Raw genomic sequence first — 14,153 nt, 5'->3', positions numbered from 1 at the left:
GTAAAATAGAGTACTAAATCTGTACAAAATCCTCATCAATCTGTACCATTGATGAGGATGACGTAAATGAAGGACAAGAAACACACATCAGCAAATTAGCGATACACTCAGTTCCACCCAAATTCATCAATATTATCCTGAAAAGCACAGCAAGGGAGACATCACTTAACGAATAAAGAAAAGATGGTAGCCACGGTTTTGACAGTATAATTCATTCAATTCAATTCAATTGTATTTATTGAGAACTTACTGTGTGCAGAGCACTGTACTAAGAGCTTGGGAATTTCTACCCTGTACCCATTACTCTTACTGAAATAATGATTTTCAACGTAAAGATGCTTCTATTTAGGCAAAAAGGACTATGTCCCGGACTCAGGGCTGTCCTCCCCCTCCCCTGCCACAGGTGCTTCCGGCCCGCATCCCAGACCTTCCAGGGACTAGGCCGCCCACCCATATCCCGGGAAAGCTGAAATTTCTCACTCCTTCCCCTTCTCCCAGTTGCGGCAAATATGCTCCCCGCTGGGGTCCCTGACAGGGCAACCAACACAGCCGAGGTGGATGGCCACCCCTCAACATAAGGCAGGGCATCATCTTGCCTGGGTATGTTCCAACTTGTGCCATATGTTGCCAACTTGTACTTCCCAAGCGCTTAGTACAGTGCTCTGCACACAGTAAGCGCTCAATAAATACGATTGAATGAATGAATGAATGTGCATAGCTCCCTGGGAAGCGATTATTGTTTTCGATACTTGTATTAATTATATCTGTCTTCCTAAAATAGTACTGTTTCCTAGCATGGGATATAAAATTTACTGTTGATCTTGGCTTCATAGGTATTTTTCCTGTGTTCTTATTATTATAGAGGGCAGGGCATTTCACAATCTTTTTGCAGCACTTCTGGGCTTTTAATACTCTTATGTCATAAACTATTTCGGCAAATCTAGTTTAAAAACAGGCATTTCCATGCCCCTGGAGTACTTCTATTTTAATTTCACCTCCATTGCGTTTCCAGAGCAATTCAGGTGTTTTACAGAGCAAGAAGAAGACGTGAGTTTTATCCAATACAAACAACAAATAGAAAGTGGAAGGTAGTAAGTAGCTCAGAAAGACAAGGAGCCGGAAGTGCTTTTTCAAATTTCGTTTTGGGAATCCTAAGATTCCAAAATTTCCAAGATTTCCTAAGATTCCTCTTCAGCTACACTGAGATGGCTCAGAGACTCCTTCACAGGAGTAGATCAGGACAAGTTTCATGTAAGTTGGTTTCTAGAAGGAATCTGGACGGTGCTTGAAAAAGCATTGTAGTCAGTCTCAAGATGGGGGCCTTACCCTTAGCTGAGATAACTTTATCACTAGCCAGGGAAAAGGTCTCTGGAAATTCTCCCTACAATTCCCAGGGAAGGGAAGGAGCTATTACCCTGTCTAATTTTCCTCTGTGACTGATTAAGCAAAGCTTTACACTCATCTTCAGAGGATATGTATTTTCCAGGTCATGATTTCTAGTCTGCAAGCTTCTTGTGAGCAGGGAACGTGACTACATATTACCAATCTGTTGTGTTGTACTCTCCCGAGTGCTTAGTACAGTGCTGTGCACGCAGAAAGTGCTCAAAAAATACCATCGATCGATTGATAAATACCACTCAAACTCCAAGAAATAGTTTCTATCACATTTTTTCCAGCACGACTTCCAGAACCAATCTTTCATCTCCCCACTCTATTTTCCCCCTTGCTGAGTAACTTTTACACTTAATTTCTGACACCATAAGCACTTCTGCACATATCTTTAAATCTGTTGCTTACCCTTCCTGTATTTTTTTATTTGGTGGGAAATAGTTTCCCACCAAAAAGCATAATCTGAAACACCAGCACAGAAAGATGTTAATGTGGGGAAAGGCCCGGAAAAAGGAAATTACAAAACTAACCTCCTTTTCAGCAAGAGCTTTGCATGAGAGACTTCCTAAAAAAGTCGAGGTATCCCCGGACAATATAACTATGTAATGAGAGGGCAGGGATCTCAGAAAAAGTGGAGGGAAATCAATTAAGAGAAACAGCCATGGAGAGGAATCAGCAAACTGAGTGCTAATTTGCTCAGTGGCCTGTCTTCAGACTTGCTGGAGCCCAGAGACAATTCCTTCAAACAATTAATCAATAAATCACTGTTTTAAGCACTTAAGAGAGCACAATAGACTTGTTAGACTTGGCCCCCGCTGACAAGGGGTTTATAATCTCCTGGGGTGAGGGAGACACTAAAAAAAAAATACAGGAAGGGTAAGCAACAGATTTAAAGATAGTGCTTATGGTGTCAGAACTTAAGTGTAAAAGTTACTCAGTAAGGGGGAAAATAGAGTGGGGAGATGAAAGATTGGTTCTGGAAGTCTTGCTGGAAAAGATGTGATTTTTAGCAGGGCTTTGAAGATGGGATAGTTGTGTGGGGGAAGAAAATTCCGGGCAGGAGAGAAGGCGTTGGAAAGAGGTCAGAGGTGAGGAATGATAATAATGATAATAATAATAATGGCATTTATTAAGCGCTTACTTTGTGCAAAGCACTGTTCTAAGTGCTGGGGAGTTTACAAGGTGATCAGGTTGTCCCACGGGGAGCTCACAGTCTTCATCCCCATTTTACAGATGAGGTAACTGAGGCACGGGGAAGTGAAGTGACTTGCCCAAAGTCACACAGCTGACAATTGGTGGAGCCAGGATTTGAACCCATGACCTCTGACTCCAAAGCCCGGCTCTTTCCACTGAGCCATGCTGCTTCTAAGGTGAGAGAGAGGCATGTATTAGGATTAGAGTTTGGGTTGTAGTGTCATGTAATGTAATGTAATGTAAAGAATGGTTTGGGTTGTAATGAGAGAGGCATGAAGATAAACAGGGCCTAAGGAAAGAGCCCAGGCCCGAGAGCCAAAAGGATCTCTAATTCTGGCTCGTCACCAACCCGCTGTGTGACCTTGGCCAAGTCACTTCACTTCTTCATGCCTCAGTTCCCTCATCTGCAACATTACCTTGGATCTATCACAGTGGTAAGTAGAGTGTTCGGCACATAGTGTGGCTTAGTGTGAAGCAACGTGGCTCAGTGGAAGGAGCGCGGGCTTGGGTGTTAGAGGACGTGGGTTCAAATTGATTCAATCGTATTTATTGAGCATGTACTGCGTGCAGAGCACTGTACTGAGTGCCTTAGAACAGTGCTTTGTACATAGTAAGCACTTAACAAATACCATCATTATTATTATTATTATGAGTTGGCAACATATAGAGAAGCAGCGTGGCTCAGTGGAACGAGCAGGGGCTTTGGAGTCAGAGGTCATGGGTTCGAATCCTAACTCCACCACATGTCTGCTGTGTGACCTTGGGCAAGGCACTTAGCTTCTCTGAGCCTCAGTTACCTCATCTGTAAAATGGGGATTAAGACTGTAAGCCCCACGTAGGACAACTTGATCACCTTGTATTCCCCCTCAGCGCTTAGAACAGTGCTCTGCACATAGTAAGCGCTTAACAAATGCCATTATTATTATTATTATATAGAGACGGTCCCTACCCAACAGTGGGCTCACAGTTCCAGCTCTGCCACTTGTCTGCGGTGTGACCTTGGGCAAGTCACTTAACTCCTCTGTGCCTCAGTTACCTCATCTGGAAAATGGAGATTAGAAGTGTGAGCCCCACGTGGGACAACCTGATGACCTTGTATCTACCCCAGCGCTTAGAACAGCGCCTGGCACATAGTAAGCGCTCAACAAATATCACAATTATTATTACTTCTGGCTCTCAAGCCTGGCCTCTTTCCTTCAGGCACTTCTATTTCAGTACTCCTAAGCGCTCAATAACTACTACTGATTGACTGATCTTTGTGCACAGAGCCCACTGTTGGGTAGGGACCGTCTCTATATGTTGCCAACTTTTACTTCCCAAGCGCTTAGTACAGTGCTGTGCAAACAGTAAGCGCTCAATAAATCCGATTGAATGAATGAATGAATGCAGAGTCTACGCAGAGAGCAGGAAACATTTCACGAGGGAAATTCGACACAGCCTGTGGCCTGCCCGGAGCCAAATGTGGCAAGAGCCCGGGCTTTGGAGTCAGGAGTCACGGGTTCAAATCCCGACTCCACCGGTTGTCAGCCGCATGACCTTGGGCAAGTCACTTGACTTCTCTGTGCCTGTTACCTCATCTGTAAAATGGGATTGAAGACCGTGAGGCCCCCATGGGACAACCTGATCACCTTGTAACCTCCCCAGCGCTTGGAACAGTGCTTTGCATATGGTAAGCGCTTAATAAATGCAATTATTATTATTATTATTAAGTGCTTAACAAGTACCATTTCAAGAAAATTGCCCCCACTCTTTTTTTTATTCGATCAGTAGTATTTATTGAGCACTTACTTTATGCAGAGCATTGTACTCAGTGCTTGGGAAGTACAATAATAATGGCATTTGTTCATTCATTCAGTCATTCAATCATATTTATTGGCACTTACTGTGTGCAGAGCACTGTACTAAGCGCTTGGGAAGTACAAGTTTGCAACATATAGGGACAGTCCCTACCCAACAGCGGGCTCACAGTCTAGAAGCGCTCACTGTGTGCAAAGCACTGTTCTAAGTGCTGGGGAGGATAAAGGTGATCAGGCTGTCCCACGTGGGGCTCACAGTCTTCATCCCCATTTTCCAGATGAGGTCACTGAGGCCCAGAGAAGTCAAGTGACTTGCCCAAGGTCACACAGCCGACAATCGGCGGAGCCAGGATTTGAACCCGTGACCTGTGACTCCGAAGCCCGGGCTCTTTCCATCGAGCCACGCTGGCATTTATTAAGCACTTACTAGGTGCAAAGCACTGTTCTAAGCACTGGGCACTGTTCTATTCTGTTCTATTATACCCTCCTAAGTGCTAAGAACAATGTTCTGCACACAGGTAGGTGCTCAATAAATAGCACTGAATGACTGATTTAGTCATTCAGAGGAGGGGATATTTAAGTGCTGTCCTTTACTTCACTGACCTCACCATGACCTTTGCTCTAACACCCTCCCCACTGCACTTGATTATATATTTATATGAATGCCTGTATATTTGTTTCGATGGGTATAGATCTATAATTCCATTTAATTATATTGATGCTATTGTTGTCTGTTTTACTTTTTTGAATGTCTGTCTCCCCCCTTCTAGACTCTAAGCCCGTTGTGGGCAGGGATTGTCTCTCTTTATGGCTGAATTGTACTTTCCAAGAGTGTAGTACAGTGTTCTGCATACAGTAAGCGCTCAGTAAATACAACTGAATGGTGGATTTAGTTATTCAGAGGGAGCGACTCTCCACTGCAGTTGTGTATACAGTCATTCATTCAATTGTATTTACTGTGTGCAGAGCACTGTACTAAGCGCTTAGGAAGTACAAATCGGCAACATATAGACGGTCCCTACCCAACAACGGGCTCAGTCATATCTATAATTCTATTTATTTATTCATATGAATGCCTGTATATTTTTTTTGATGGGTATAGATCTATAATTCTATTTATTTATATTGATACTATTGATGTCTGATTTACTTTTTTGGATGTCTGTCCCCACCCCTTCAAGAATCTAAGCCCAGGTGGGCAGGAATTGTCTCTCTTTATGGCTGAATTGTACTTTCCAAGCGTGTAGTACAGTGCTCTGCACACAGTAAGAGCTCAATAAATACAACTGAATGATGGATTCAGTTATTGAGGGAGTGACCCCCCCACTGCAGTTGTGTATATAGTCATTCATTCATTCAATTGTATTTACTGAGCACTTACTTTGTGCAGAGCACTGTACTAAGCGCTTGGGAAGTACAAGTCGGCAACATATAGACGGCCCCTACCCAACAACGGGCTCACAGTCATATCTATAATTCTATTTATTTATTTATATGAATGCCTGTATATTTGTTTTGATGGGTATAGATCTTTAAGTCTATTTATTTATATTGATACCAATGATGTGTGTTTTACTTTTTTGGATGTCTGTCCCCCGCCTTCTAGACTCTAAGCCCAGGTGGGCAGGGATTGTCTCTCTTTATTGCTGAATTGTACTTTCCAAGCGTGTAGTACAGTGCTCTGCACACAGTAAGTGCTCAATAAATATGATTGACTGACTGATTTAGTCATTCAGAGGGAATGATTTCTAATGATTATAATAATGATTATGGTATTTGTTAAGCACTTACTATGTGCCAAGCAGCAGCATAGAGAAGCAACGTGGCTCAGTGGAAAGAGCCCGGGCTTTGGAGTCAGAGGTCAGGGGTTCAAATCCCGGCTCTGCCAATTGTCAGCTGTGTGACTTTGGACAAGTTACTTCACTTCTCTGGGCCTCAGTTACCTCACATGTAAAAATGGGGATTAAGACTGTGAGCCCCACGTGGGACAACCGGATCACCTTGTTTCCCCCCCAGCGCTTAGAACAGTGCTTTGCACATAGTAAGCGCTTAACCAACACATCATTATTATTATTATTAAGCACTGGTCTAAGTGCTGGGGTACATACAAGGTGATCAGATTGTCCCACGTGGGGCTCACAGTCTTCATCTCCATTTTACAGATGAGGGAGCTGAAGCACAGAGAAGTTAAGTGACTTGCCCACAGTCACACAGCAGACAAGTAGCGAAACTGGGATTAGAACCCACGACCTCCGACACCCAAATCCATGCTCTTTTCACCAGGCCATGCTTCTCCTTCTAAGTGCTGTCAGTTAGCTCACTGATTTCACCATCCCCTTTGAACTTCCCCCACTCCCTGCCTCACTGCACTTGTGTATATATGTACATATCTATAATTCTATTTATTTATACGAATGCCTGTTTACTTGTTTTGATGTGTATATATCTATAATTCCACTTATATTGATGCTACTGATGCCTGTTTACTTGTTTGGGTGTCGGTCTCCTCCCTTCTAGACTCTAAACCCGTTGTGGGCAGGGATTGCATCCCTCTATTGCTGAATTGTACTTTCCAAGTGCTTAGTACAGTGCTCTGCACACAGTAAGTGCTCAATAAATACTACTGAGTGAATGAATATAATGGAGTTCTCCCCATTTTCAAAGCCCTCCCTAATCCCACCTCTTCCAGGAGGAATTTCCAATGACTTTTCTGCTTCCAAGGCCGGATCTGCTCACCTCAAAGTCACTTGAAACAGTTTTGTACTGTTATTAGCTAACAGTAACAGTTAGCTGTTACTGTTATTAGTTATTAGATATTAGCATAATCTACTACTTAAACACTTATTTATGAATCTGTCTGTTTTTACATTCCCTTTTTTCTCCTTTCTGTAAATTATTTTGTGGCTGTCTCTCCACTGGATTATATAATAATAACAATAATAATAATAATGGCATTTATTAAGCGCTTACTATGTGCAAAGCATAATAATGGCATTTGTTAAGCGCTTACTATGTGGAAAGAACTGTTCTAAGTGCTAGGGGGGATACAAGCTGATCAAGTTGTCCCACGTGGGTGGCTCAGTGGAAAAAGCCCGGGCTTTGTAGTCAGAGGTCATGGGTTCAAATCCCGGCTCCGCCAATTGTCAGTTGTGTGACTTTGGGCAAGTCACTTAACTTCTCTGTGCTTCAGTTACCTCATCTGTAAAATGGGGATTAAGACTGTGAGCTCCCCGTGGGACAACCTGATCACCTTGTAACCTCCCCAGTGCTTAGAACAGTGCCTTGCACATAGTAAGTGCTTAATAAATGCCATCATCATCATCATTATTATTATTATTGTTAAAATGAGGATTAAGACTGTGAGCCCCCCGTGGGACAACCTGATCACCTTGTAACCTCACCAGCACTTAGAACAGTGCTTTGCACATAGTAAGAGCTTAATAAATGCCATTATTATTATTATTATTATTATTATTATTATTAATCCCCATTTTCCAGATGAGGTAACTGAGGCTCAGAGAAGTGAATGAACTTGCCCAAGGTCACACAGCAGACATGTTATATGTTCTGTAAGAGCAGGGATGATGTCTTTTTCCCCTGCTGAACTCTGCTGTGAGAAGCAGTGTGGCTCAGTGGAAAGAGCACGGGCTTTGGAGTCAGAGGTCGTGGGTTCGAATCCTGGCTCCACCACATGCCTGCTGTATGACCTTGGGCAAGTCACTTCACTTTTCTGAGCCTTAATTACCTCATCTGGAAAATGGGGATTAAGACTGTGAGCCCCGCGTGGGGCAACCTGATCACCTTGTATCCCCCCAGCGCTTAGAACAGTGCTTGGCACATAGTAAGCGCTTAACAAATGCCATCATTATGATTATTAAGCTTTTACTACGGTGCTCTGAACCTGTCAGGTGCTCAGTAAATACAATTGAATGGTTGACTGATTCAAGACATGGCCACATTGTTTTTAGGCTCTGTAAAAGGCAGGCACTCAAGAGCTATTGTTGATGGTGATAAAGATGTTGATGAGGAAAGTAAGCCTCTCAAGGGAGGGAGAAGTATGTGACAATGCCTTCCTCAACTGCCCGGGGCCTGAGATCTGGTGGTCTCCAAGACCACTGTTATCAAGAAATCTTTCCTCCAACCTCCTTCTCTCCCTCCTTCCTCCTAGGTTTCCAGTTGGGCAAAGAGATAAAGAGCACTGATGATGCCTAGAAGCAGCTTGAGCGAGTATATACAGCCGAGGCCTAGTAATCAGAAGGACCTGGGTTCTAATTCTGCCTCTGCCACTTGTCTGCTGTGTGACCGTGGGCAAGTCACTTCACTTCTCTGTGCCTGTTGTCTGTAAAATGGGGATTTTCCCTGTCCCACATGAGACTCACAGTCTTATTCCCCATGGGGGACAGGGACTGTGTCCAACCTGATTACTTGCATCTACCCCAGTGTTTAGAACAGTGCCTGACACAAAGGAAGCACTTAACAAATGCCATAAAGAGAAAAAAAAAACAAGAAAAGCTCTAAGATTCAGGCTCGGTGATGTACAACTAGGAGTTTTGTTGTTTACTCCACTATAAATGTTCAGTTTCCCCCCAAATTAAGATCAATAATAATAATAATAATGATAGCATTTATTAAGCACTTACTATGTGCAAAGCACTGTTCTAAGTGCTGGGGAGGTTACAAGGTGATCAGGTTGGCCCTGGGGGGCTCACAGTCTTAATCCCCATTTTCCAGATGAGGTAACTGAGGCGCAGAGAAGTGAAGTGACTTGCCCAAAGTCACCCAGCTGACAAGTGTCAGAGCCGGGATTTGAACCCATGACCTCTGACTCCAAAGCCCAGGCTCTTTTCACTGAGCCACACTGCTTCTCAATGAATATGGCTGACCAAATGTATTCAAATGGGTCAAACAATCAGGGGTATTTTTTATTATTATTATTAATAGCAGTAATAATAATGGTATTTCATTCATTCATTCGTATTTATTGAGCACTTACTGTGTGCAGATGTGTTTTCGGGGCAGCGCATTTGGGTCCACATCTAACTGGGCTGTTTTTGCTGTCTCCCCAGGGTGTGGGGGCGAGCTCTCAGGTGCGAGGGGCTCTCTGGAAAGTCCCGGCTATCCTGACCAGTATCCATCCAGTACAGAGTGTATCTGGCACATCACCACCACCCCTGGGAGCAGCATCCTCCTCACCCTGCAAGACTTCAACGTGGAGTACCACCCGAACTGTAATTTTGATGTTCTGGAGGTAAGGACTGGCTTGTCGGTTTGGCCTGTCTCGGGGGAGTCTGGGAGATCAAGAGTCAAGAATCACGCCCAGAAACTGGCTTCCTCCCGGCAACATCTCTAGCCTCATTAATCAGTGGAGTTTGTTCATTCGATCATATTTATTGTGTGCGGAGCACTGTACTAAGTGCTTGGGAACATATAGAGCCCAACAACGGGCTCACAGTCTAGAAGAGGGCTTTCTGTGAGCAGATCACTATACCAAGCATGGAGGAGTGAAGAACAGTGGGTAGATGTGATTCCTGCTTCCCGAGGAGCTTTCCACCGTGCTCTAGAAAATTCCATGAGTCCTCCAGGGTCAACCCCAGGGATGAGCCAGCTGGATTCAGTGTTTTCTCTCTGTGGGTGGCCAGGATCAGCTCAAGAGCAGGAAGAAGAGGGACTCCTGGCTACCCCACCAAGGTTGGGCCCTGTCTCTGGTCAGTCCCGGATGGGAAAATCCACGGGTACGTGATTGCGGACCATATAATAATGATAACATTTATTAAGTGCTTACTATATGCAGAGCACTTTTCTAAGCGCTGGGGGGATACAAGGTGATCAAGTTGTCCCACGTGGGGCTCACAGTCTTAATCCCCATTTTACAGATGAGGGAACTGAGGCTCAGAGAAGTTAAGTGACTTGCCCAAGGTCACACAGCAGACATGCGGTGGAGGCAGGATTTGAACCCATGACCTCTGACTCCAAAGCCCGGGCTGTTTTCCACTGAGCCACGCTGCTTAAGCGCTTACTATGTGCCAGGCACTGTACTAAGCGCTGGAGTGGATACAAGCAAATCAGGTGGGACACAGTCCCTGTCCCATGTGGGGCTTACAGTCTCAATCCCCATTTTACCGATGAGGTAACTGAGGCACAGAGAAGTGAAGAGACTGTGAGCCCGCTGTTGGGTAGGGACCATCTCTATATGTTACCAACTTGTACTTCCCAAGTGCTTAGTACAGTGCTTTGCACACAGTGAGCGCTCAATCAATCAATCAATCATATTTATTGAGCGCTTACTGTGTGCAGAGCACTGTACTAAGCGCTTGGGAAGTACAAGTTGGCAACACATAGAGACAGTCCCTACCCAACAGTGGGCTCACAGTCTAAAAGGGGGAAACAGAGAACAAAACCAAACATACTAACAAAATAAAATAAATAGAATAGATATGTACAGTTAAAATAAATAAATAAATAAATAAATAGAGTAATAAATATGTACAAACATATATACATATATACAGGTGAATAAATACTCAATAAATATGATCGAATGAAAGATCACGCAACAGAAAGGTGACGGAGCCTGGATTAGAACCCATGATCGTCTGTCTCTCAGGCTCCTATTTATTGAGCGCTTACTGTTTGCAGAGCACTGCACTGAGCACTTGGAAAGGACAATTCAGCAACAAATAGAGAGGATCCCTGACCCCAAAGGGCTCACCGTCTAGAAAGAGGGGAACCACACAACCACATTCAACCATTTATTCTTTCATTCGATTGTATTTGTTGAGCACTTACTGTGTGCAGAGCACTGTACTAAGCGCTTGGGAAGTCCAAGTTGGCAACATATAGAGATGGTCCCTACCCAACAGTGGGCTCACAGTCTAGAACACACAATTACCCGCATGCACAAAGGCACACATCTGCCCCATCACGCACGTGCTCACCTCCCTGTGTACGCATACACACACACTCTCACAGAACACAAAACCACACATACACAAACATTAGCGGTTAAGGATTTTGAATTTTGAAACTCTGCCTGGAAAGCAGCTGCAAGTTCCATTAACCCTCTCAGCACAAAGGACTGGGACATATCACGGCAGCCAGGAGAGCCGCGTGAAATGCAAATACAACTCAACTCCATCTAGGAAAGATGCCTGAATGAACGGGCTGTGGAGAACAAAAGGAGTTTGGGCTCCAGCTCTTTTCTGGAAGGGCCGTGTTGCAGCAGAAACTCCAGAAAACAGAATTATGCCCTGGCCCTCCTACGGCCCATAGATGGGAACCCCCATTCCAGCAGGTTGACGTAGATAGCTCCGTTTCAGAGGAAACAAGAGTTTGGAGACTTGAAAGGAGAAGATGGGAGGGTGGCGGAACACAAACACGGTACTTTCAGCTGTAAGACAAACTTCAAGTCTAGCCCCAACTTCGGGTGAAGCTATGATCATCCTGAATCCTTCCTTTTTTCTTCCAAGTGCCTAATCCGGCTGGGATCTCTGCTTGATTTCCGGCAGAGATCTGCACCTAAGTGCTGTGGGGATAAGGGTGGGGCAAAAATCAAATGCCCCAAAGTCACAGATCCTCTTTCTGCTCCCAGGTGCAGCTTGCTGCAGATAATTCTTTCTCTGGCAGGGATCTCTGCTTGATTTCCGCGTTCCCAAAAACCACTTTCAGGTCTGCTGCTGGGAACAGCCAGGCCCGAGACCCTAGGAACCTCCCATCGAAGTCCAGCCTCCTGCTTCCTCCGTCTCACCTCTTTGGGGAACCCCTTTTCAGCCTCCCTGCCTGTGAACTGCATGGGTTGGTTAGGAACCTGAGTGGAAGGGAGAACCGGCCTTTCCCAGGGGAGGGATGGGAAGGGAATTTCAGCCAACCTGTCCGTCATCCAGGTCTCTAGTTCTGGGTTTGAGAGACACTTGGTGCTTAGGAAGGAGGTGGAGAGGGAAGGGTTAAAATGACTTTGAATTTAAGGAAGAGGAAAATGGGAAGAGGGTTTCATGAAAATAGGTATCGAGCCCACTGATGGGACTCGAATCAAACCCACAGATTCAGTTTTATCTGCAGGAAATACATTACTGCGATTCAGCCTTCGGCTCTGAAGACCTCAGTTTTATTCCCAGCTCTGCCTCTGGCTTGTGTGGGGCCTTGGCATGTCTCTCGAGCCTCAGTTTATCCACCTTGAAACTGGGATGACCATGCCTCCTCCGTTTATCTGGCAGATGCATTGTGAAAGCAAATCTTTTGGTCTTTCAGGCCAAACAACTGGAGCTCCTGGGATAGGGGAAACTCATTTTTTTCATTCATTTGAGAATAAGCCTGGGAATCCTATGTTTCATAGGCTCTGATTCCAATTTGCAGGGGGAAGTAAAGAACGCTGATTTCCCATCACCGACCGCAATTAGAGTCGGAGTCAGGCCCCGGTGGACCCCTGAAATTCAGAGCAGACTCCTCAACTGGTCCTGTCGGGGGTGAAATAAGGAAACTGAGGCTGGCTCTTGTTTCCTCCCTAAAGTAGCAGAAGCCTCTCTGAGCAAGAATTATCCTCAGCAAGCTGCACCTGGGAGCAGAGAGAGGATCTGTGACACTGGGGCATTTGATTTTTGTCCCACCCTTAACCCCACGGCACTTACATGCAGATCTATAAATTATTTATTGGTAACAGCATTGTGGATAGGGAATGTGTCTACCAACTGTGTTGCATTGCATTCTCTCAAGTGCCTAGTACAGTGCTCGGCACACAGAAAGCACTTAGTAAATACGGACAATGAGGATGGGAAGGGGTTAGTGCTCGGTTAGTGTTCTTTTGCAAATCAGTGAGAGGATGGATGTCACGGAATGGGTTTGAACCCGGGAAGATGTCAGAAGCAGTCACTGTGAATTATAGAGCTCGGAGCTCTGTACCGAAATCACAGAGCCCGTTGTTGGGTAGGGACTGTCTCTGTTGCCAACTTGTACTTCTCAAGCGCTCAGTACAGTGCTCTGTGCACGGTAAGCGCTCAATAAATACGACTGAACGAATGAATGAACCTATTCTGGCCTTCACGCTGTTTGAATAACATTCCACAACAATGACTCTGGTCCCCCTCAGCACAAAGAGACAAAGCTCACAGTCCAAGTGGGAGGTGATCCTCCTTTTCAAAGAGGGGGAAACTGAGGCCCTCAAAAGTCAAGCGACTTGCCCAAGGTCAAAGAGCAGGCAAACATCAGTGCTAGGCTTAGAACTCTGCTCTCCTTATTACCAGGCCTGTGCTCTTTCCACTAAGCTGCACTGTGTCTGGCTTCACTCTGGAGCCCAGAACTAATAATGGCATTTATTAAGTGCTTACTATGTGCAAAGCACTGTTCTAAGTGCGGGGGAGGTTACAAGGTGATCAGTTTGTCCCACATGGGACTCACAATCTTAATCCCCACTTTACAGATGAGGTAACTGAGGCCCAGAGAAGTGAAGTGACTTGCCCAAAGTCACACAGCTGACAACTGGCAGAACCGGGATTTCATCAATCGTATTTATTGAGTGCTTACTGTGTGCAGAGCACTCTATTTGAACCCATGACCTCTGACTCCGATGCCAGAGGCCCCATAGCTTAACCAGATTTTAATCTCAGGAACACAGCTCTAGCGTGCTCGGATGTGGTTAGGATGGGGAAGGAAAGGCGACTCTGGGAAACAGGGTGGCCTAGTGGAAAGAGCCCAGGCCTGGCTTCTAATCCCGGTTCTGTCACTTAATAATAATAATAATAAAAAGTGCTTACTATGTGCAAAGCACTGTTCTAAGCACTGGGA

At 45.0% G+C, this 14,153-nt stretch overlaps 1 protein-coding gene across 1 annotated transcript in view; it reads left to right on the top strand.

Annotated features, from left to right (window-relative positions):
* The window catches only part of CUBN (cubilin), a 288,242-nt gene that overhangs the window by 143,568 nt on the left and 130,521 nt on the right, over positions 1-14,153 (top strand). The window contains 1 exon segment of the mRNA XM_038755639.1: positions 9,446-9,627. Within this exon segment, the coding sequence (XP_038611567.1) occupies positions 9,446-9,627 (182 nt within the window).

This window comes from Tachyglossus aculeatus, chromosome 13, assembly GCF_015852505.1.
Source record: "Tachyglossus aculeatus isolate mTacAcu1 chromosome 13, mTacAcu1.pri, whole genome shotgun sequence".
Taxonomy (NCBI): Eukaryota; Metazoa; Chordata; class Mammalia; order Monotremata; family Tachyglossidae; genus Tachyglossus; species Tachyglossus aculeatus.
Note: the sequence above shows the minus strand (reverse complement) of the source record. Positions and strands in the feature narration are given on the sequence as shown.